General features: G+C 47.3%; 4 protein-coding genes across 7 annotated transcripts; 1 reads left to right on the forward strand and 3 right to left on the reverse strand.

The window, feature by feature from the left end:
- Nucleotide 1: 1 nt before the first annotated feature.
- c17h17orf75 (chromosome 17 C17orf75 homolog) lies at nt 2–2,945 on the forward strand. 2 transcript variants are annotated; one of them, XM_088358795.1, is made up of 9 exons: nt 2–290; nt 462–536; nt 864–1,118; nt 1,193–1,253; nt 1,325–1,444; nt 1,521–1,585; nt 1,643–1,782; nt 1,843–1,946; nt 2,010–2,945. In XM_088358795.1, exons 1-9 carry the CDS (start codon nt 148–150, stop codon nt 2,217–2,219), a joined length of 1,173 nt encoding a protein of 390 aa, XP_088214921.1. In that variant the 5' UTR covers nt 2–147; the 3' UTR covers nt 2,220–2,945. The 2 variants fall into 2 exon arrangements, with proteins under 2 accessions (XP_088214921.1, XP_088214920.1); XM_088358794.1 differs by lacking the exon at nt 2–290 and having other exon boundaries at nt 466–536; nt 790–1,253.
- On the reverse strand, nt 2,847–9,126 carry rhot1a (ras homolog family member T1a). 2 transcript variants are annotated; one of them, XM_088358774.1, is made up of 20 exons: nt 8,739–9,126; nt 8,388–8,446; nt 8,220–8,301; nt 8,092–8,135; nt 7,932–7,985; nt 7,652–7,704; nt 7,331–7,439; nt 6,692–6,793; nt 6,510–6,608; nt 6,287–6,395; nt 6,091–6,211; nt 5,941–6,025; nt 5,731–5,876; nt 5,568–5,668; nt 5,367–5,497; nt 5,172–5,255; nt 4,899–5,021; nt 4,618–4,820; nt 4,086–4,208; nt 2,847–3,743 (listed from the first exon to the last, which is right to left on the reverse strand). In XM_088358774.1, exons 1-20 carry the CDS (start codon nt 8,773–8,775, stop codon nt 3,626–3,628), a joined length of 1,983 nt encoding a protein of 660 aa, XP_088214900.1. In that variant the 5' UTR covers nt 8,776–9,126; the 3' UTR covers nt 2,847–3,625. The 2 variants fall into 2 exon arrangements, with proteins under 2 accessions (XP_088214900.1, XP_088214901.1); XM_088358775.1 differs by lacking the exon at nt 4,086–4,208.
- A 155-nt stretch (nt 9,127–9,281) lies between these two features.
- On the reverse strand, nt 9,282–11,629 carry adap2 (ArfGAP with dual PH domains 2). The gene is made up of 11 exons (XM_088358786.1): nt 11,410–11,629; nt 11,205–11,329; nt 11,013–11,104; nt 10,752–10,840; nt 10,554–10,666; nt 10,326–10,475; nt 10,160–10,243; nt 10,004–10,066; nt 9,849–9,926; nt 9,548–9,776; nt 9,282–9,471 (listed from the first exon to the last, which is right to left on the reverse strand). Exons 1-11 carry the CDS (start codon nt 11,495–11,497, stop codon nt 9,443–9,445), a joined length of 1,140 nt encoding a protein of 379 aa, XP_088214912.1. The 5' UTR covers nt 11,498–11,629; the 3' UTR covers nt 9,282–9,442.
- A 99-nt stretch (nt 11,630–11,728) lies between these two features.
- Nucleotides 11,729–19,503, reverse strand: atad5a (ATPase family AAA domain containing 5a). 2 transcript variants are annotated; one of them, XM_088358769.1, is made up of 21 exons: nt 19,130–19,503; nt 18,800–18,863; nt 17,137–18,701; nt 16,998–17,064; nt 16,754–16,912; nt 16,561–16,645; nt 16,237–16,488; nt 15,996–16,144; nt 15,753–15,894; nt 15,361–15,615; nt 15,182–15,278; nt 15,023–15,105; nt 14,802–14,938; nt 14,568–14,721; nt 14,112–14,486; nt 13,975–14,039; nt 13,712–13,901; nt 13,497–13,633; nt 12,601–13,391; nt 12,364–12,519; nt 11,729–12,257 (listed from the first exon to the last, which is right to left on the reverse strand). In XM_088358769.1, exons 2-21 carry the CDS (start codon nt 18,848–18,850, stop codon nt 12,179–12,181), a joined length of 4,989 nt encoding a protein of 1,662 aa, XP_088214895.1. In that variant the 5' UTR covers nt 18,851–18,863; nt 19,130–19,503; the 3' UTR covers nt 11,729–12,178. The 2 variants fall into 2 exon arrangements, with proteins under 2 accessions (XP_088214895.1, XP_088214894.1); XM_088358768.1 differs by having other exon boundaries at nt 14,547–14,721.
- Nucleotides 19,504–19,898: the final 395 nt, after the last annotated feature.

Raw genomic sequence — 19,898 nt, forward strand, 5'->3', positions numbered from 1 at the left:
GCGCATTTGAAAAAGAACGTGTTTACGATTTGCGTTCGGGCGACATCATATCGCTCGTTTTCGGAAAAGCAGGGCATCGCCGACTCGTAACGACAAAACAAACAATTGTCTCCCGCCTGCTCGCTTTGTCAGCGCAACGTCAGGATCATGTTTACATCCCAGACGTCGTCATTCCAAGATTCCATTGACGTGGAGGAGAAAGATGACTTTGAAAGCGAGGAAATCGCAACCTACGGCCAGAAGACTCTGTTGAACTGCTATTATGCCATTTATCTCTATGAAGGCACGAGGTAACGAGCATTGTTGCATTTCTTAGCATCATTCATTGTTTGTTCTTTGGGTCTACTCGTTATCCATCTATCTCTGGTCTCATGGTGGCATTATAGTTGAACATTGTATTCCTTCCTCACCTGCAAGCACCATATGTGCAAAGTTGATGGTAAAAGTGCATATTGTCATAGATCGGAGGCTCCCGAGGAAAATGTGGCTTGGAACCAGAGACGCACAGACTCCACAACCAGTCAGGAGGACTTTAGGTAACCCAGGAGCAGTGTGCCCCGTCTGTGCCAGCCGCCGCTGCCGCCATCTCGCTTTCTTCTCTCCCTTTTTGTGCACATCCGCAGGCTGCCTCGGGGAGCAATATTACATTTATTATCATCCCATTGTCCCTTCCTCAGCAATCATTGGCTTCTGATGTCATCATGATCATAATAATAATAAGGTTCCCCGCTCCTGATGCAGGTCATACATTAAATTCCACTGTGCTTTCTCCATCTGCTTCCTGTTCAGTGGCTTCCCAGTTCTTCACGGCCCATTCATTCCACGCATGTACCGTACTGACCGCTGCGCCTTCCGCCTTCCAGCTTGACTCTGATCGACAGCAGCCTTCCCGTCGAGGCGGAACCCGAGCTTCGCACGTACATCGCGAGGAGGCTGAACAAAGGAGCCCTGCTGGGAGGGATGGGCAATATCGCCACGGTGGAACTCAGCCTCCCGGAGCAGGCAGTGGGCTGCTACTGCTGCCTTCTGGAGCAGGAACGATCTCCGGACCAACCCGACGCCGACGGCAACGGACACGTCATCTGCTTCTTGGGAGGCTCCGAAAAAGGACTCAACTTATATCCTTTTGTGGTCCTTATCGGCATGTCACATCTTCGCTCATCTTGCCGCCGTGTTCCTTGACTGGCTGCACGTATAGGCTGGAGCTCGATAAGTACGTTCAAGGCTTGCGCAGCAGTCTGCAAACGCCCGAGGTACAGATAAAGCCATTTGAATGATTCTTTTGTCGTCGTATAAGTGTACTGTACGTATCTGTTTGCGACAGCTCCAAAATCTGGAGACGGAGCTACGTCCCTATTTGAGTCGCTGGTACGAAGAGTCTGTCATGCACATTTACCGTGTGGTGCAGTTGGTCCAGAGCAACATCAGCTTCTTGCTGCACGCCGTAAGTGTCACGGCCATGAGATGTGGTAGGTTTGATTGAAAACATGACTAAAGCAGATTCACTCACCTTCATCCAGGCTCTGAGTCACAATCACGTGGAGGTCACCAATGCGGACGACAGGACAAAGACGGACGTGTCCCGGTGAGAGGCCTCGTTTTCCCTGCGGTTCGAGCATGTTGTAACGTCACGTTCGTTCAGGTTCATCAAAGCCGCCAGTTTGCAGGGCCTGTCGCAGCAAGACACCACGGCGGCCTCCCTCTGCAAGGCCATGTCAGAGGACGCGCATTCCCACCTGACCCTGGACTGCGCCGTCACGCCGCCCACCTTCACCAACACCGGTAAGTCAACCTGGCGCGTCGGCGGAGGCGTCAAAATATCGTGTGGATTTTGCATTCCAGTCAATAACCGCTTCTGCGAGGACTGGAGTCAAGCCTTTTTGAACGCCGCCGAAAGGGCCAACCCCTTCCTCCTCAGACAGATCCTGGAGAACTTCAAACTGAAGGTGGGAGGAGAACACACCGGTTACCGGAGGAAGCAACTCATGCCCGTCACGTTGTCTTGGCAGGCCATCCAGGACATGAACAGCCTGAAGCGCTTTGTGCGTCAGGCCGAGATGAGCCACTACGCTCTGTTTCGCTGCTGCCAGTTCCTGCAGGGCTGCGGCAACGGCGACGTGCTCCTGCAGAACGCCCGGGCCGAGCACAGCGACCTGCCCGAAGCCTGCCGCATCGTCACCGTCCTCGAGGAGTTCATCAGAGAGCAGTCGCTGAGCTGAATGCTGCTCTCATACTTCCCTTCTTGTTTCCTGACATTTTAAGTACATTTTGGAAGGAGAGTAGTCAAATGTATAGTGATCCACTTGTGAAGCTCCAATTATGGTTGGTATAGGTGAGTTTTAGTGTATATACTTTATGACCAAACACTTGTAACTGACACACATAATGAAATCATGAATTGATTCCTTGTTCAAATATCATTGTCTAAAATTTCATTTCTATTTAATATCTATGTACGATGAATTATGCAGATGATTGAACACACTACTAATATTGTATACAGGGTGTCCCAAAAATGTGATATTATTTCAAGTTTTGCTCAAATGATTGCTCACATGATGTCTGACCAACTTTAAAGCTATTTTGAAGAATTTAAAACAGTTTCCACTTTCCAGGAGTCTTACTGTTTGTGAAATGATTGTGTAAACATCCTATTTTTAACACTTGTATCCAATTTCTGTTCAAGTTGGGAACGCTTTTAAGGGTAACATTAGTTCAATTGTGATTGAAAAGTGATTACGTGTACTGTGACTCGAAACTGTGCATTGTAAAGTACGTACTGTATGTATGTGTGTGTACGTAATGCGCACATCTTGTATTGTTCTTTCCAAGACGACAAACACGTCCATGGGTGTAAATGCAATTTATTCATATATTTAAAATCATTTCTTTGACTTGTGAAATTAGCCGCCATTTGACCCAATTATACACAAAGTTGTGAAAGATTGGAGTGTGTGCGTGTGTACGTGGAAGGGGGACTTGGCTATTAGTTATTCTAACAAATGACAAGTACATACAGAGCTAGTTGCAAACCAAGACAAGTTAAAAACAGCAAGGAAATAGCCTTGAGAGCGCTAAATACAAAAATACAAGAAAAATATATTTGTAGCATGTGAACAGGTTGACACGTTTATAAATTAAATCCAAATAAACGGCTGCGTAACATCCATGAGTGTTAAAATGAAGTTTGTTTGGACCCCACTAGATGGTGCAAGAGGCCACCAGGTCATTGCTAAAACCTTTTTCAGGACTACATCCAGACTATACTGCATATACCCATCTATTAACACACTCAAGTCCCTTTGTGTTTGCCTCAATTTGACCTGAGAAAAAAAAACAAAACTAAAAACAAACACGGACACAATGTCTGTGTCTGAGAATTGACTGGTAGGCATTCGCAAGTTGCATTTGACTTCAACCCCCACAAACAAAAACAGGATTGACACTTGATGATTAAATGCATATAAAATGGTTTCTTACTAGGAAAGGATGAATGTGGCGGGATCAAGCAGGCGGTAACCCGGTCGGTCGCACGGGTGACGACGGGACGGGACGGGACGGGACGAGAACCACGGCGGGAAAGAGGATGCAGACGTCTGCCGCCGCCGCCGCCGCCGGCGTCCCATCACCGTTGTTTGAGCAGCGCTCTGTACATGGCGAAGCCCAGCACGGCAAACACGGTGGCGCCTACGCTGGCCCGCAACCAGAACGTGGAGTTCTTCAGGTCTGCTTGCGCCATGTGCCTGGTGAGACGGCAACACAGACCAGGTTGATGACAACTGTAAAAGTAATACACATTCACTTCTGCATCTACAAAATATACATCTGGGAAAATGTCTTGCGCTTCACTACACAGTGGGGAAACAGCAACAAACACAAGATTTTGCTTTGTATGATTTATCATGCAGCTAATGAAACCTACCATTTACCATTTCAAGCACGTATTTCAAATATGACACAAGGGCGCACACTATGGGGCGGGGCGTCTAAGAAGCCGCCATCACGACACCTCTGCAGCTGCTCCACAACTAGACAGAAGGAGTGCGACTACGCCCAAACAAAAGATATGGCTCGACATGATCAACCTGTTGTGAACGACCCTGCGCAGTTGGGCCTTAATGGTGCGCAGCAACTCCATCTTGAGGAGGTTCTGACACAGGCAATAGGTGCACTTGTTGCAGGCGCACATGCAGCGGAGACGGGCGTGGCTGCGGGGGCAAGAACACACACACACACACACGAAAATGCGTGTACGCGCATGCAAAACAGACAACAGGCGTAAAACACGTGCAAACGGGATGGAGGAGACCTTAGAGCAGAGGAGGGATGCTTTTTTTTTTTTTTTTTTTTAAAAAAGAACATCTGTGTTGGCTGCCGGCTTAAATAACACAGAGTCAATCAGAAGCCAAATTGATTGTAGGTAAGTAAGCCATTTAGTTCACTCCACCGCGTTCAGACAACACCATTTCCGGAAAGCTCAAATGCGATTCCGAGGGCTTGAGCGGCTTAGGGCCGGTTAATCTGCTCGGAAAGCTGATCTCATGAGAGCCTTTTGAAGGAGTTAAGACACCCTCAAAGATCTACAAAGTCCATTGAAGGCTCCGGTCGGGTACTCACGGGTACATGGCCATGGTGGTGATCCTGGTGTAGAGGTCTTTGCTGGGGGCCTCGGTGGTGTTGCACGTAAACGGCTGGGGCGGGTGGAGCTTGTGTTTGCGGCAAAACTCCTGCGGCGAAAGGCTATACTGCTGCCGCGCTTCGTGCAGGTCCGATTTGGCGGCTATCACCACGCACGGGGTCTTGCTGTCGATCAGGTATTGCTGTCGCACGCACGCAAACCACATTTGCACTTTATCACCGTTGGTCGAAAAGTGCAAAACCGACCGAGTGTGTCGCACCTTGTAGATTTTGGCGCAGTATTCAAAAGAACGCGGATTGCCGACGTCGTAGACCAGGCAGACCACATCGCAAGCGAGGTCCACTTCTGACATGAACTCGAAATCTGGCATCATCTCATGGAGCTGGAAGGAGATTTGGGGAAAAGCAAACGTGGTCAACTTCACTCTAGAGCTCTTCTCAAATTTACGACACTCAGGATGGACACGTACGGAAAGTCTGAAACGTTGCACCGACCGAGCAAATCGTTTCGAAGCAATTGAAAAGTCACCTACCAGCAGGTACTTCTCTTGACCATACACATAGGTTGTGCTGATGGCGTAGAGGGACTTGTGATCTTCTCGAATCCGCCTCTGTCGCTATGGTGACAAAAACAAAACCCATAAGAATCAAATGACTGCTAACGCGCTAGCTCGCCGGTGGCCTTTCCGAGGGCTAAATTCATTTGTCGATTGCATTCGTGGACCGACCTGAAGGTTCTTTCCCAGGAAGGCCTGCAAGAAGCCGCTCTTCCCGCTAGCTCGGGCGCCGAGGACATTGCAGCGGAACACACTGCGCTGGGTCTGTTTCTTCTGTAGATCGATGCGTTTGTTTCGTGTCACTGAAAACCAAAAGCAGACATATATTAATGATTCTCATTCAGATTTTCTTTTTTTTTTTGCATCGACTACCTGTGATCGCAGCGGCTTGGGACTCCTGCTCGTAGATGATGGAATAGCCCAGATAACCCAAATACTCCAAACTCCGCTGGACATCCAAATACGTCGTTAACCTGCGAGGCAGTTGGACGTGAGTTTTTGTAAACACAAAACTATAAAAAAAAAAAAAACTCACGTCCACTGGGAGAGGTATCCTTGGTATGTGATCCATCCCTCCTCATTAGTGCACACTGTGTGGTTGACGTCCGGACCCCACGGCATGTAGGGAAATACTTTGAACAGGTCTTTCACCTCCTCTGGCGATAGCGCACAATCTCGGTCCTGAAGACACACACCTCGACGGTCTTAATCTGAGAACAACATGTCGAGACATTGTCGCACTCACTTTGTCGTGCTTGTCAAAGACGCTCTGAAGAAAGAGGTAAGCGTTGTGGTTTAGCTCCGTGGTGCAGTCAGGAGGTATCTTGACTCTGAAAGAGGGAGAAATTGTGAGCCACACTGCCTCAAAGGAACTTGACGTTTTTCAGGGACTTACACAGGGAAGAGATATTCCTGCGTGAGCTCCAGGTCGTCGTCGTAACCAAACCTCCTGAGCACGGTCCAGGTGGTCTCGTGTCGGCCGCGCTGTATGAAAAGAGTGTGCAGGAACAAGAAGCCTGAAATGAAAGAGACGAGAAGAGGAGCTCAGCAAACAATTCCTCTCGTATTAGCATCGAGCAACGACGTCCAACCTTTAAGCGTGAGCCCGTTATCCTTCACTCCATCGGCCATGTTTCTCCTGACTACATTTTTAACATCCTCTAAGGCCTGGGACGCCAGTGGCGTGTTGAAGCACGTTCTCTACATCCAAAAAATAAGATAATCATCACAACTATGTAGCGATACGATGTCAGCATGACGCCGGAAACTGCAGTATTTGAAATACAATGCAAATGCAATACGATAACGGATTACCTGAAAGAAATTGAGCTCGTTGTCATTCAGGATGCCGTCGTTGTCCAGGTCGGACACTTTAAAGATTCTGGTTAAAGCCTTGATGCAAGAAGACTTCAGCTGTAAGACAGATAAACACGCACATGTCTATATCGAAAATTCCAAGAGCAAAATATCTCCATCGGCAAAATTGCAACACTCACCTCCTTTTCTTCTGGACAGTACAGAGGTCCTGTCGGGTGGAGAACTGCCTTCTGGGCGTAGTAGAACAACTCGGAGATGTTCTTCAGATTTTTGGCCGAGCACTACGAGGGGAGAAAAGGAGCATCCACTTTATTATTGGCGGTGAGAAATGGCAGGCACGGCATGCCTGTTTAGATAAATTGCCACATGATGGAGTGTCCAAACTATTTCCACTTCTAAGTGGCCACACTTGTGTCCTGTCCTGTTCTGTCCTCCCTTCTTTCTACTTTGGCTTTGCAGCTAATCTAACACCCTGGCCCGTCGCTCGTCTCGTAAATAAGGTTCACGTCGCCGAACAAAAACCAGACTCCCTCACATTCCCAAGCCTCAATGATATCAATCCATTTAATGTCGGGGCGCAAACAAGGTCAGAAGCCTGTGAGCAACTGATTGGGCTTGACTCGCATATTTGTAGCTGTCTCAAGTACAGGTTCTTCTTGTCATACACGACTTGCCATGCTTGTCAAGCATGCTCAATTATATATTTGGAGCCGAGTCGTGTTTTTCCATTCAAATAGGCATTGTAATTATGACGATTGCACAGTGGGCGCGTTCCGACCTCCAAATGAGTGGGTCTTCATCTGGTCATGTTATCTTACCTCGACACACGTCTCAATGTCCTGGTATTGATTCATAATAGGCAGGATGGTCTCCATGCTGCTGTGCTCCACCAGGTCAGACTTGTTGCCCACAAGGATCAATGGTACCCTGGGGAGAAAAAAAATAAACGTATATACACGTCACAAGCACCAATGCACTGCCATGTTAAACCTAATGACCACCATTTAAAACATGATTTAGCTATAAGTATAAGTTCATATACAATCATGTATACAATGTATGCAACAATACGATCATATTTTTTAGTATTTGGGTGAAAAACACCTTAAACGGAGTGCAACTACAAGTAAAACACGCACCTGCTGTCTTTGTCTATTCTGTCATTGATAAGGGGAATCCAGTGGCTTGTCACCTGGGAGAAAAATAATATGTATAGAAAAATAAATCAGCATTTACATAGTTAACAGTGCTTATTTTTAGAATGTCAGATTTAACAGTAAATAAATGCGCTTGTAGTGGCTCTAATTAGGTTTGCTTCAGGGTTACTAATACTACGATGCGTTTCCATTGTTCGAAACACACCCAGCCCAAATCAACAACAGCCGCAGCGGCAGCGGCAGCGGCAGGATCTTGGCTCACCTTTTCAATTGACTTCTTGTTGTTGACCGAGTACACGATGCAGATAACATTTGCCTGTGGAAAATAGTCCAAATCAGCCTGGCATTTATGGAGGGAAAACACTGCAAACTGTTGAAAGAAGTTATTGAACAAAATACAACGTCATAGAAATGAAACTCACTTTAGATATTTCTTGATATAGCTGCTCATCTGACTGCTCTGCTTCTGAAAGATGTAAACAAACAAGAAAGGTGTTTTTCCATGTTGGAGCAGACCAGACAGCAAACAAACAAACAAGCAAGCCAGTACCCGAGTAATCCACAATGTGTGTGGGGACCCTCTCTGGGGTGACGTCTGCGGGGATGGTGATTTCCTCAGCTCGCAGAGGAACCTGACATGTTGGACAAAACAAACTAGCATCAACAAACAACAACGAATCCATTTATTCAACCAAGATTTGCATGTATAAATGATCACCTCATCAGGAAACTCCTCACTGACCAGAGACATGATCAGTGACGTCTTCCCCACCTTGGCTGTGCAGATGTAAAAAAATATATATCAAATACCTTCCATCAACAAAATGGATGTATTGAATGTCATTTAGAATCATCGCTTGATCTTTTGTTTCAGGTGGCAAACCATAGATCCTAAACATACTCTGATAGCGGATGATGAGCAATCTATATTTGTAGAGCTTCTTTTTGTTTGTTGCCATGCATCAATCAAAGTGGGATAGTGAAGTGCTAGCCATTAGCCTCCTCGCTAGCACACAGCATAAGCGGATAAAGCGCTTTGCAGCCGAGCCACAACACACTCGCTACTTACGTTCCCCGACGAGCAGTATCCTCACGTCCTTCCTCATGTTCAAACAAGTTTTTAATCCAGAATAAGGGACAGTCTATTGCTTCATGAAGTCCCCTCGTTGGCTGTCACTTCTTCGGTAGTTGCTCTTACGTCAGGCCCAGCTACTGTCAAACTGGGCGCCTGCCTTTGTAGGACAAAACGGACGGTGGCTTTTTGGTGTCGCTCTTCCAATTCTTCACACGTTACGGAACAGAGGACACTTTCTGAGCTCAGTGCTATTGCATTGGAAAAATAGACGACCGCTATGCGCCACGATTTCTGAATGGAATTCACGTTTTCGGCGCTTCCATAGTACTTGGCAGTTGGGGAGCACGCCTGACCTCCACTACCCGGCGGCAAAGACGGCAAGTCAGCATAGGACAAACTTCATGTGGTGTTATAAAACGTGGAATGCTGCCCTCAGGTGTCACAAAAGTGAACTGCGCGTGTTTCGCAAAGGCTACAGTGCAGCCTTGACGATAGCAAATGACTGAGCTATAAAATAAGGAAATAGTTGGAAAAATTGATTGTCAGAAGTATGTGTGTATATAGTCCAAAATCAATTGAAGTCCTCAATAAAAACGATTACAATTGTCATTTCAACAGTAACAAAGTCATTTCATGGCACAGTGCAGATGAGCATTCCGATGTTGTTGCTGTCTAACTCAAATCCTGCTTTCCAATTTTCATCGCTTATTCCTGATGTTGGTTTCAGCTGCAAAGACAAAGAAACAAAAAGAATGACCATTTGCCGACACTTGTGCTCCCAATTGCCAAGTTGCCATTCTTACTAGTATAATCCTGTGGTGTCATAGGCCTGGACATGACCTGTCTGAGTGAGTCCAGCCACTCTCTTTGCTCACTCTCACGCTCGCACATGAAGACAAATTGCCGTTCGGGTGTTTCCACCATGAGGCCGAACTTCCACTTGTTTCCACGGGCGTGCTTTGGGACGCAATCCCTAACGGAGTAGCTGTCGCGTTCTGTGCCAAGGAAGATGACCCCCAACTCCTCAGCATCCTTACATTCACAACGACGTTCAGACGATGGACTTGACCACAAGATAATACAAGCGTTTGTGTTTGTTCTCACCAAGCGGCCTTTGAAGTAGAGCAACTTCCTATTTTGGGAATCCAAAATGAACCACCTCTTTTTGAATGGTTCCTTTTGCTGGTCAAAATAGCATGAACATCTCCAATACAATACTACATGCAAACGGCTTATGCAGTTGGAGTGGAACAACTTACCGACGGCCCTGTTTTTTCCATATATCCCTCTTTAAGGTAGTTTGGTGTTATATTTGGTATCAGCTGACAATGACAGTTCGAGATTCTCACTTCATACATATACGTACTTCTTACATCTGATCAGAGTTCATCATTGAAAAGGTGTTGGGTGCTTACGTCGGCGTCTGTCCCGGTCGGGTACGCCGTCTTGAGGTATGCATAGCGAGCGGCACGAAGGGCGTTGTACCATGTGACTATTTCCTTGAACGCAAAAGAAACCCAGCAGCGCCAAAGTAAATGAGAATAGGGAAGGGAAAAAATTCAGATGATCAAGCAGTCCCACCTCAGGACTTTCATGATACACAAAAAGGCTCCTGGTGTGGTCGTTGTCCAGGTAAGTAATCTGCATCCCATGGGGATGCCCAATCTTCTCTGGCTGAAATGTTACATTCAAGTGCTTGATAGAAATGAGCGCTTTTGGACCTTTGGACTCCTAGAGAAAAGAAAGACATGCCACGTCCGTTTTGGTGGTCAAAATACTCGAGCGAGCGCTATTTGCAAGCCAACTCACATTGTCCTTGTTGTAGTAAGCCAGCGTGAATTCCCTCTCAGACAAGACAAACTTTCTTTTGAGAAACTGTGTGTTCTCCTTGCCTTTCTTCCATAGCATGCCTTCATAGAAGCCTGGAATCAAATGAAAAGAGAAACTTCAACCCGACGAGGACAGTTCATGGCTGATTCATGGGGAGCAGAGGGGAGCAAACAACACCTGTGCTATAAGACGGAGGTGGATACTTGGTCTCGCCTGTGAATTCCAATCGTTCGTATTTGGCTCGTATCCACTGCTCTCTTAACACTCTAGGGGTTTCGACAAACACACATGAGGCACTTAGAAGCTGTATTTGCAAGCTCAAAGGTTTCTTCGAGCTGATCCCAAACCTCCCGTTCACTCAATGTGACCGAGAAATAGATGACGTGGGCTCAATCCCGATATTTTCGTTTTGGATATTGAAAATAAAAACCTACTCACGCACAGTCAGTCTGCTGTGGCCGGTAGTAGTAAGGAGGAAGTGCTTTTTCATACAAAGCTCTGGCTCGAGCATTGCCACTGGATTTCATCAACTTCCAAGGCACAGCAAAATAAACACTGTTAGAGAACTGTTAGGTACTCCAACTGGTTTTTTTCTTCTAAACATTTGTAAAGTATCACGCGTGTTTCTACCTCTACAAGCTCATCTTCCCAGTAGTCAAGCTTTATGGACTTTACCCGACTGGACAGGTTACGGTGGATACCGGAACAGTTCAGACAGATAAACAAGCCCAACTTGTAAGACGCCCAGTCGGGATCTGCCGGAGATGAAAAGGTTACATAGCAGTTGGTGTTCTCGACAAATCACCACCAGGAGAACGTCTGAGTCGAGCCTCACCGGGCACGCCGCAATCTGCACAAAGTCCGTTCTCGGGCAGCTTCACCAGCTCCAGTAAGATCCTCTTGTTTCGCTCCCAGTTTGCCATGGCGCTCCACAGTACGGCTTACGGGCGGCGCCCTCGAAAAGAACCATGTTGCCTACATAGTTTCACAAGCGGCCAAATCCAATAAACACAAGGTCTAAAACAAAATGTGGAACTGGCGAGGTGTGGTTAATGTCACAACACAAGGCAAGCGCTTCCTCTTCACTGCACTGATAGTAAGTGCTTCTTTTTTTTTCTCTCACACTCATATACACGAACAGGAGGACACCTTCTAAAAAAAAAGACATTTATTCACTCAAAACACAATCCCAATGTGAAAGTGTCCAAATGTAGAAAAAATGTAAAAATCTGATTAAGTGCCTTCAAAGGGAAGGCCACTCGGTCCATGATTGGGGCCCTCTACACATCGATTTCATACTATTTTTTCACACAACAAATTACAGATTCCTACTTGCTCTGAAAAGCCAATAGAAAACCATTTTCCAAAAGCAAAGTCAAGAACATATCATTGCTACCGAGTATAACGACGCTTTACACAAACACGCTGCTGAAGTGACGGACAAAGATGTGATGAGTGAGCTCACACCACTTTAATGCGGGTTACCAATGGAGTTGGCGTTCAAAGGCCAGCAGACAACCCACTGCACCCTCGGGCCGCCTGACTGTGAACTGTGAAAATAAAGTCAGTGTCACCACAAGTGGATGTAGCGTTTTCTCCCAGGATTAGGGGAAGTCTCGGGAAAGGTATTGGAGAGTATTCTTGTGGAGACCCAGATGGATGGAGTCCAGGTAGTGCAGGAACCTGACGGAAGAACAGATCACACTTTTATTCATAGCCCTGAGTGAGTGGCTGCCTGAAGACCCCCCCCCCAAAAAAAACACGCTTACCCACGTCCTATCATGCTTACCGTCGTTTCACCTTGCCTCGTTCCTTAATCTTCTCAGACCTGCAGATGGTGCGCAGGGCAGGCATGTAGTCCACAGCAGTTGCAGATCTGTTGCCCAGCGCGCCAAATGTGCTGCAAGCCAAACTCTCCATAACATCTCTTCTCCTCTGCATTATTCTGGAAGTCAACGACACGCTCATTTTCTGATTGGAGAAGGTTCACACAAAGAAAGGTTTTGTGGCTGTATGATGGACTCACTGCGGCTGACAGAGGTTGCTCTGAGTGAAGCTGTATTGTTGACAATGAGCAGCCACAGGGAGGGTGAGTTCCGCCACAGCATCTCGGGCCAGCTGCGCCTCCAGCCGCCGGGCTCGCTCCCAGGCCTCGGCCGCAGAGCGCCGACACTTGTGGAAGCTCAGGGCCTCCACGGCGCTCCGGATCTCCAGCGCACGCTCGCCTACCGCCCAGCTCCACGTGTCGGGCTCAACTCTGGACTCGTCGGTCATTCCGTCCTTCAGAGCCGCCGTGACTCGGGAAGGACCGTCTCCGTAATGAACGAGCGCGGAGTCCATATCGGACATAGTGTCGAAAAAGTCACTTAGGGATTGTAGACATTGGGAGACAGGAAGACTCTTTAGATGTTCCGCAGGAGTCAGCGCTTTCCTTTTGACCCTTTGTGGAACTCGTCTTTCAGCGGGTTCCTCTTTGGCCCGAGGTCCCTCTTGCCGCTTGCAGAGCGAGAGGAAGCTCTCCTCGGAGTCAGAGTCTGAGTGCAGTCCATCCAGGTCAGGTAGGACGCGTTTCTTCTTGTTCCTCTTCTTTCCGCGGGGCACTTTAAATGGACTGTCGTCATCTGAGCAATCGGCCGATTCGGACGTCAGCCTCGCGTGGGAAGGTGTGATTTCAGAGGGGGCCTCCGCTTTGTAGGTGGGGATCAGCGTCGTGTGTGGTAAAGGTAAGAGGGTCTCCATGTTGGAGTAGAGCAAGTGAACTCCTTGGCGAGTGCTCTCCATTAGTAGCTCCCACAAAGCCGTCTCATGCGTCTCAATCTGGTGATGCAAAATATACCGTCATTACCCAATGACTGCCGCCGCATACTGAACCGCTAGAACACACGTGATTCCTTTTAGTATCATATTCATGGTGCGGTTTACCCGAAGCAAGTCCCAAACATCTCTCTCGGGTTCAATATTCAGCAGGCCCAGCCGGCTCTCCGTGCAGCCGCTTTCACGTGGAGGTCGAGGACACGTCTCTGCCGCTTCACCGCTGCTGTCACCCTCGGGTTCATTTCCTAATTTCAACAACACATAACGGCAGTCATTTGATAGAAGCCGTGGATATAGTAATTGACACGGGTGCCCGCACTTACCGCACGCGTCGGCGTTGCCTGAGGGTGATGCGAGGCGACGCCCGCCGGCGCTCCGGGTCCAGCATTGCAGCTGCAGCAGGCTCTGGCGGATGTCGCAGCCATTGAGTCGGAGCAGCGCGTCGACGTCACGCTGATCGGTTCTCGTGTCCTCGGCCAGACACAACAGACGCAGGTAGCTGCTCGCGTCCAGCTGAGACAGGAGAGACGGTGAGGCGCAATTTAAGCATGCGGTGAACGAATCCCCCGATGAGGTCGCCGCTCACCAAAGAGGGACTTTTGAAATGGATCTCTTCAAAGTTGCCATCAAACATGGTGCGGAACGCGGGATCTGTAAACCATTCAACATCTCGTCAAAATGTGCGGGTCTACTACCCGTCGCGGCCTCCGTGTTTCGACGAACCGCTGGTGGTGAGGATGACCGGTCTCTTTGTGGTGCTCATGAAGGTCTTGATGGCGGCGAGAAAGCCGGCATCTTCGTCAAAGATAACATCCACTTCTTCAAACAGGATGAGCGAGGTGGCCGTCCTCTTGCTCTGCTCCTCGGAAGCCGAGGCTGATTTGACCGCGCTGTCTTTTTGTTTTCTGGTGTCCTCCTGCGGCTTGACTTTCTTTTGCTCAACCCGCGTAGCGCTCTGCGCTTCCTTGCCGGCGGGTCGGCTCATTTTGAAGAAGTTAGCTAAAGTGGTCGGAGCCGGGCCTCCTCGTTTGGCACCTCTCGGGGAGTTGGGCGCTTTCCTGGGAGATGAGACCACCTTGCGAGGAGAGTTTGGCTTCCCTGGATGAAAAGGACATGAAGTGACTTGAGATGACTCTTTCTCTGGATAATTGTACGTACTTGGAGAGGATCCATGCTTGCCGGCGCTGCTGCTGCCGCTGCCGTAGCTGTTAAAGTATGCCGGCTTGTTGGCGTTGACTCCTTGACTGTCCACCTGGTGCGACTGAGTGGCCTCCTTCAGCTGGGACAGAATTAGACGGCCGCTCCGCTGAGAAGAAGCGTTCACCTCAAACACCTTGGAGGAGCAGACCGAAATGTCACGGAAAGCTCCACGGGCACCCACAGGACAGATGAAGCGGTTTGTCATTTTCTGACCTTAAAAGCCAACTCCTGAGCACAGGCGTAGACTGAGGCGGTCTTTCCTATTCCCTTGGGTCCTGTAATTAGGACGGTATTGCACAAGGAGTCTTCGGCAAACAGGGGGTCCTCGTCGCCACCGTCCCAGTCAGAATCTGCAACAAAGGAAATATGCAGACATTCATTTCATCAAAGTCGATTTTGGCAAATTAAGACTTATTTTTCTTTCAATGACACACCGATGCTGTCTTCCTCTTGTGTCTTTTCTTTCTGCTTATTTCTCTCTTCCCTGTCTGCACGGAGCTTCCATTCCTTCAGCCAACTGCGCAAAAACAAAAATAGGCACCGAAGAAGTAAGCGGGTTATTTCGACGTAAAAAAGCCATTTTGGTTGTTTACCTGTGCAGCTTCAGCACTGAGGCTTTGTTACCGACGATGTCGCCGGAGCACTGCGGCTGATATTTTTCCGTCCACAGCACATCCTCCTTGGCCTCGACTGGGGGAAAACGCAAAAGTTGTCCTTTGATTTCATTGGGGGTCACAAAAGCCAAGAGGCCCGACATTATGTCGTCACTCACCTTTCTTGTCAGTTTCCACACACAAGTCATGGAGCGCAATTCCAGGATCGTCATCTCCCGACGAAGGCTTGTCTTTCGCCTTATTTGTCAGTCGGAGTCTCTGGGCTCGTTTGGCGCGGCCTCCCTTCTTTGGCTCCAGAGTGTTTTCTTCATCATGGGCAGCCCGCTGTTTCTTAGCGACTTTGGCCACCTTGTCGTCCATCCTCTTCCTCTTCCCTCCCACGGGCTCAGGCGAGGACCGAGTGCTCGCAGCCTCTGTGTCAAGTCAGTAAAACACCATGGTTGTTGGTTTTTTTGATTCAAAAATCATTTCCAAGCAAAAAATTCATAGTTTGAGATTTTTAGATAACATTCCCTCTGTTTTTGTGTAACTGACTACACGCCAGACTTACCTAAGTGGTGTTGGTGATCAGCACGTCGGGCCAAGAAGCGAGGCAGGAACGTCTTACCAGGGAAGAGAGGGTTCGCGGCCACGACCTCGTCCATCAGAAGCTGACGAACTTTGTCAGACATCTCAAGCCTCCAACCCGAACCCTGGAGCAGGAAGCAAAAGCATAATTCACACAATAGTAGATGACCAGCCACAGCGGGCAGGGCTAATTATCCATAAAAAGGCTTCGAAAAGCTCAACCTACTCGTTGACAAAAGACTCCACGTTCTGCTTTTGTCCTCATGCCCAAGGGGCCGTTTAGAGGTAGATAGGGCTCAGGAACTTGGATGGAAAGCTCATTGAGATGGCACAGTTGGGGAGACTCGGGCCAGGGTAGACTCCATAGAGGACAATCTGTTGTTGGGAGGAAAGAAAAAAAAAAAACATTGATCAATTTGAGAGAACACATCCATAAAAGTAAAAAAAAGAAAGATTTGAAAGCCAACCTGCAGGTATTTGCATGACGTGGAGCACCGGTTGGAAAGAGGCACAGGAACGTGTGTACGTCTCTTTGGTGGCAGCAGCCTTAGCCATCTGCTTCTTGAAGGACTCAGGCAGGCCACTCTTGAGAAACTCTCGGCGAGCCCTGAACTGCTCATCGTCTTGAGAGTTTTCGGAGCCCTCCTGGCTGCTTTCGTCAAAGATGGAAATCACAGAAGACGACTTGCGAGCGCTCTTCTCCAGGCCTGCCAAGGAAGCTTTCCCAAGGACAATACAGAAGCATTCAGGGACTGATTGAACGGATAAACATGAAATGCGTCAAACGATACCTGAGGGAGCTTTGGTGGCTTTGCCCAGCACCTCATTTAGATTGCGTAGAGACTTAGTCTTAGTCTGACTTTTTTGTGATTCCATCTGAGGTGAAGCAGATAGAGAACAAAATCAAGATTTCTAGGTGCCATAATCAATTCCTCCATGTTGTCCTCATGAAAGTCGCAGATGACTCTTGTTGGAAAATCGTACCTCATCTTCAGAGTAACTCGTCAAGATGGAAGCCTTGGTCCTTACCGAACGCCTCAAGGCGCTCTTACTCTCCACAGCGTCTTTCTTAATCTGTTGAACGGCTTTGGCTTTCGCCACCAGTTTCTTGGCCTTCTTGTGTTTTGTGGAGTTAGCCGATGCCTTGAAAGAAACAAAACAGTATGAGCATCCCGATAGCTTTTGTCTATTAACGTAGCTGAATTATAATAATTCATATTTTACTCACATGACAAGCCAAAGGAGGATTTTTGTCACCTGCAGATACATTTCGCTGAAGTCTTCTCAATTTTATCCTGATGGAACATATTGGCTCATGATTGTCAAATGTGCGTCAATATTAAATGCTAATCTGATTCACGTGTTACCTGATTGGAGACTCTTCACCGTCAGGTGGAGAGATAATCTCGACTTCGTAGACTCCATGTTTGGACTTGCGTTGTGTTTTGGAGGGTGATAAATAATGAGAATCCTTCAAACTATCCACTTTGCTAACAGAAGTTGTTTTGGAGGTTTTAGAGGCTGGCCGGACGACAGCCTCTCTTTGAGACCTCGTCAAAGTTGCGATAGAAGGATTTGAAGAAGCGTAGGGCTCCTCTTGAACGCCATCATTTGAGATTGTGACTTTGATTGCGGCTTTCCTACATTTTCTTTTTGATTTTATAACCATTGTGTTTTCCTGAAAATCATTTTCCTCTTCATCTTTCTCTATCGGTTGTTTTTGTTTGGCCTGGTTCTTGGCCAGCTTTGCTTTGGACCCATCCAGGCCAGGTTGTTTGAAGGCCGCCATGAACTGTTTTCTCTCAACGTCAGGACACAAGGGTATGGATTCACTCCCAAGCACAGCCAGGTCAAGATCCTCCTCTTCAAGAACCACATTGGATTTGCGTTTGGCTGTGTGAGGAGGTGACGCTTCCTTTGTAAGACGGTTCGCAGCCTTTCTCCTGTTCATTTGCAATGCTCCACTTCTCTCGGGCTTTGAGATGGTGTGCATTTGAGCCTGAACGAAGATGGTTGGAGGTGAGACTTGGAGAGAGCCGTCTGTAGACGGAACATCTGCTTTAGGTTTAGAGGTGTCCGACTGGTGAGTGTCCATTTCATCAGCCTCTTGAGGTATATTTTTGTCTTCACATTGCACACCGGTCCTTTTTTCTTCACCCTTGACCTCGCTCTGACTGCGTAAAAAATCCTCAAAGGAGATCATGACTGTGTCGCTCTTCGACTCAGTGTCTTCATTAACCTCCGTGCGGACAGCACAAGACTTTTCTGCGCTTTCCAGCTCGGATTCAAAGTGATTTTCCTTCTTATGTTTATTCTTTCTTGAGTTGTGTACAGCTTTTGTTTTCACCTTAGTTTTTGCATGTACAACCGGAGATGAGGCACTATCGGTTGATTCATCTAGTTCAGGTCGGGCATCTTGCCCACATTTCGAGGCACTTTTGTGAGGTTCATCTTTTTGAGCCTGCTTAACAAGCTGACAAGTGTTGCTCTCCATCGATCGATTAGAGCTATAGGCATCGGCGCTAATCTGGGCTAGCAAAGCAGCTGTATCACTCCCGAGGACAGCGCAGACATTTTGGCAATCTGTCGCCAAGTTGGATTCTTTCACAATAAAGGAGCTTGCCTCATCATTTGATATAACAGTTTCCAGATCTACAAGTTTACGTGCAGCTTTAGTTGTCTTTCTCCTCCGTTTGCGAGACAGCTGATTCACACCTACATCTGGGCTGGTGTGTTTTTCTGAAGACTTCTGAGCATTCCCTTTAGGATGTTCTGAGGGACTGGTCAGAGGTGCACGGCTAAAATAGTCCATGATGTTATTGGAGCGAGGAGGTGAGAAGGGCTTCTCCACAACTTTGGCCACAGGGGAGAAATAGCTGGTGATTGTCTTGACAACAGCACTGCCGCCATCTTTGCTAGATTTCTTGCAAGGCTGTAAACATTAGGGAATGGGAAAGTGAGGGTTAAATATGTGACACGTACCGTGTAATAGCTACTATATACAGATATGTTGCTTGAATGTGAAAATACCTGCGTGTCAAAATCTTCTATGACAGATGCCATTGCCACAACACCAGCCATTCTCAATAAGGACCTGAGGCAAGAAGTAACAATCATTACAAGAAGGCGATACTTCAGCTAAAACTATCTATCAGTTTATACAAATGGCATTTGTGAGGAAGCAATTAGCTTGCTGATTAATTTGACATCACCCACATAGAATAGCACCAATGACACTGTGAAGCTCTACAGCTAAGTAATAATCAAGTAACAACACATTATTATTGCCAATACAGAGCCCAACACTTGCTGCGTGTTTCATAGTGCCACACTGGTAATATTCTTGGCCAAAACACTTACCGAATACAGGAAGACTTCGGAAACTACCCCAAGCTGCTTTCCTGTTTACGTGTCCGTGTCGACAGCAAAATAATCAGAGACCTCACATCTATTTGTTGCTAGCATAAATGTCATCTACGGGCGAAAACAAGCTAGCAAAGTCAAACGGAGAGAAACTTTGCCACTCGACAGTTCCCCAAACTGGTACGCACATCCTGCGAGCGTCGCCTTCGGTTGTAAGAACATGAGGTATAAGTGCTGAATTTGCGTTTTCCAAAAGGCCCACGTTTTAAGTAGAAAAACACATTATTCCATATGAGTATTTCAAAAACGCGCCAGTTGTTGAGACGCAAGGGCGCCAACAAGACGTGACCTTTTGCGTCGACGAATTCAACCAATCAGAGGAGAGAGCACAATTTCGCCATGTTTTGCCGTCACTTGACCAAATCAAAAATGGCGCCGCTCGGTGACTTTTGTGTGTCCGTAAAATGACAGCGACTTCTAGCGTCTGTGGAGGCGCAAGTACATTATTGTCATAGATTCATATTCATGACTGTGTATTCATTGTTGACACTGCAGTGTTTCTCCAAAACTAATAATGACCATATATGACCAAGCTCTCAAAAAGTTGGAATTGTTGTGCTTAATCTAAACATTGAGAAAAAAAAAACATTTAAACAAGAATTCAAATGAAATGGATTGCACCAGAATGTTAAATGAATAGTGTGCCTAAAAAAATTTAAAATAGATCATCAAGATTAAGTGCATACATTTCTCAAATGATGACACT

The sequence above is a fragment of the Syngnathus floridae genome, chromosome 17 (assembly GCF_059516105.1).
Source record: "Syngnathus floridae isolate MCC-2025c chromosome 17, RoL_Sflo_1.0, whole genome shotgun sequence".
Lineage (NCBI taxonomy): Eukaryota > Metazoa > Chordata > Actinopteri > Syngnathiformes > Syngnathidae > Syngnathus > Syngnathus floridae.

Bases quoted from the DNA above. Each gene is read 5' to 3' on its own strand.
- adap2 (XM_088358786.1), bottom strand. From the start codon at position 11,497: ATGGCAAACTGGGAGCGAAACAAGAGGATCTTACTGGAGCTGGTGAAG. The intron at 11,105-11,204 runs GTAGAAACACGC...GTGCCTTGGAAG, and splicing joins GGGAAGATGAGCTTGTAGAG to TTGATGAAATCCAGTGGCAA. The intron at 10,476-10,553 runs GTGAGTTGGCTT...TCTTTTCTCTAG, and splicing joins CTTACTACAACAAGGACAAT to GAGTCCAAAGGTCCAAAAGC.
- atad5a (XM_088358768.1), bottom strand. From the start codon at position 18,850: ATGGCTGGTGTTGTGGCAATGGCATCTGTCATAGAAGATTTTGACACG. The intron at 14,722-14,801 runs GTCAGAAAATGA...TGCTCCTCCAAG, and splicing joins CTCAGGAGTTGGCTTTTAAG to GTGTTTGAGGTGAACGCTTC. The intron at 12,258-12,363 runs GTAAGCATGATA...TTCTTCCGTCAG, and splicing joins CGAGGCAAGGTGAAACGACG to GTTCCTGCACTACCTGGACT.
- rhot1a (XM_088358774.1), bottom strand. From the start codon at position 8,775: ATGAGGAAGGACGTGAGGATACTGCTCGTCGGGGAAC. The intron at 5,669-5,730 runs GTGAGTTTTTTT...ACTGCCTCGCAG, and splicing joins GGATACCTCTCCCAGTGGAC to GTTAACGACGTATTTGGATG. The intron at 5,022-5,171 runs GTAGGTGACTTT...ATCTCCTTCCAG, and splicing joins GTCAAGAGAAGTACCTGCTG to CTCCATGAGATGATGCCAGA.
- c17h17orf75 (XM_088358795.1), top strand. From the start codon at position 148: ATGTTTACATCCCAGACGTCGTCATTCCAAGATTCCATTGACGTGGAG. The intron at 1,445-1,520 runs GTAAGTGTCACG...ACCTTCATCCAG, and splicing joins TCAGCTTCTTGCTGCACGCC to GCTCTGAGTCACAATCACGT. The intron at 1,947-2,009 runs GTGGGAGGAGAA...TTGTCTTGGCAG, and splicing joins TGGAGAACTTCAAACTGAAG to GCCATCCAGGACATGAACAG.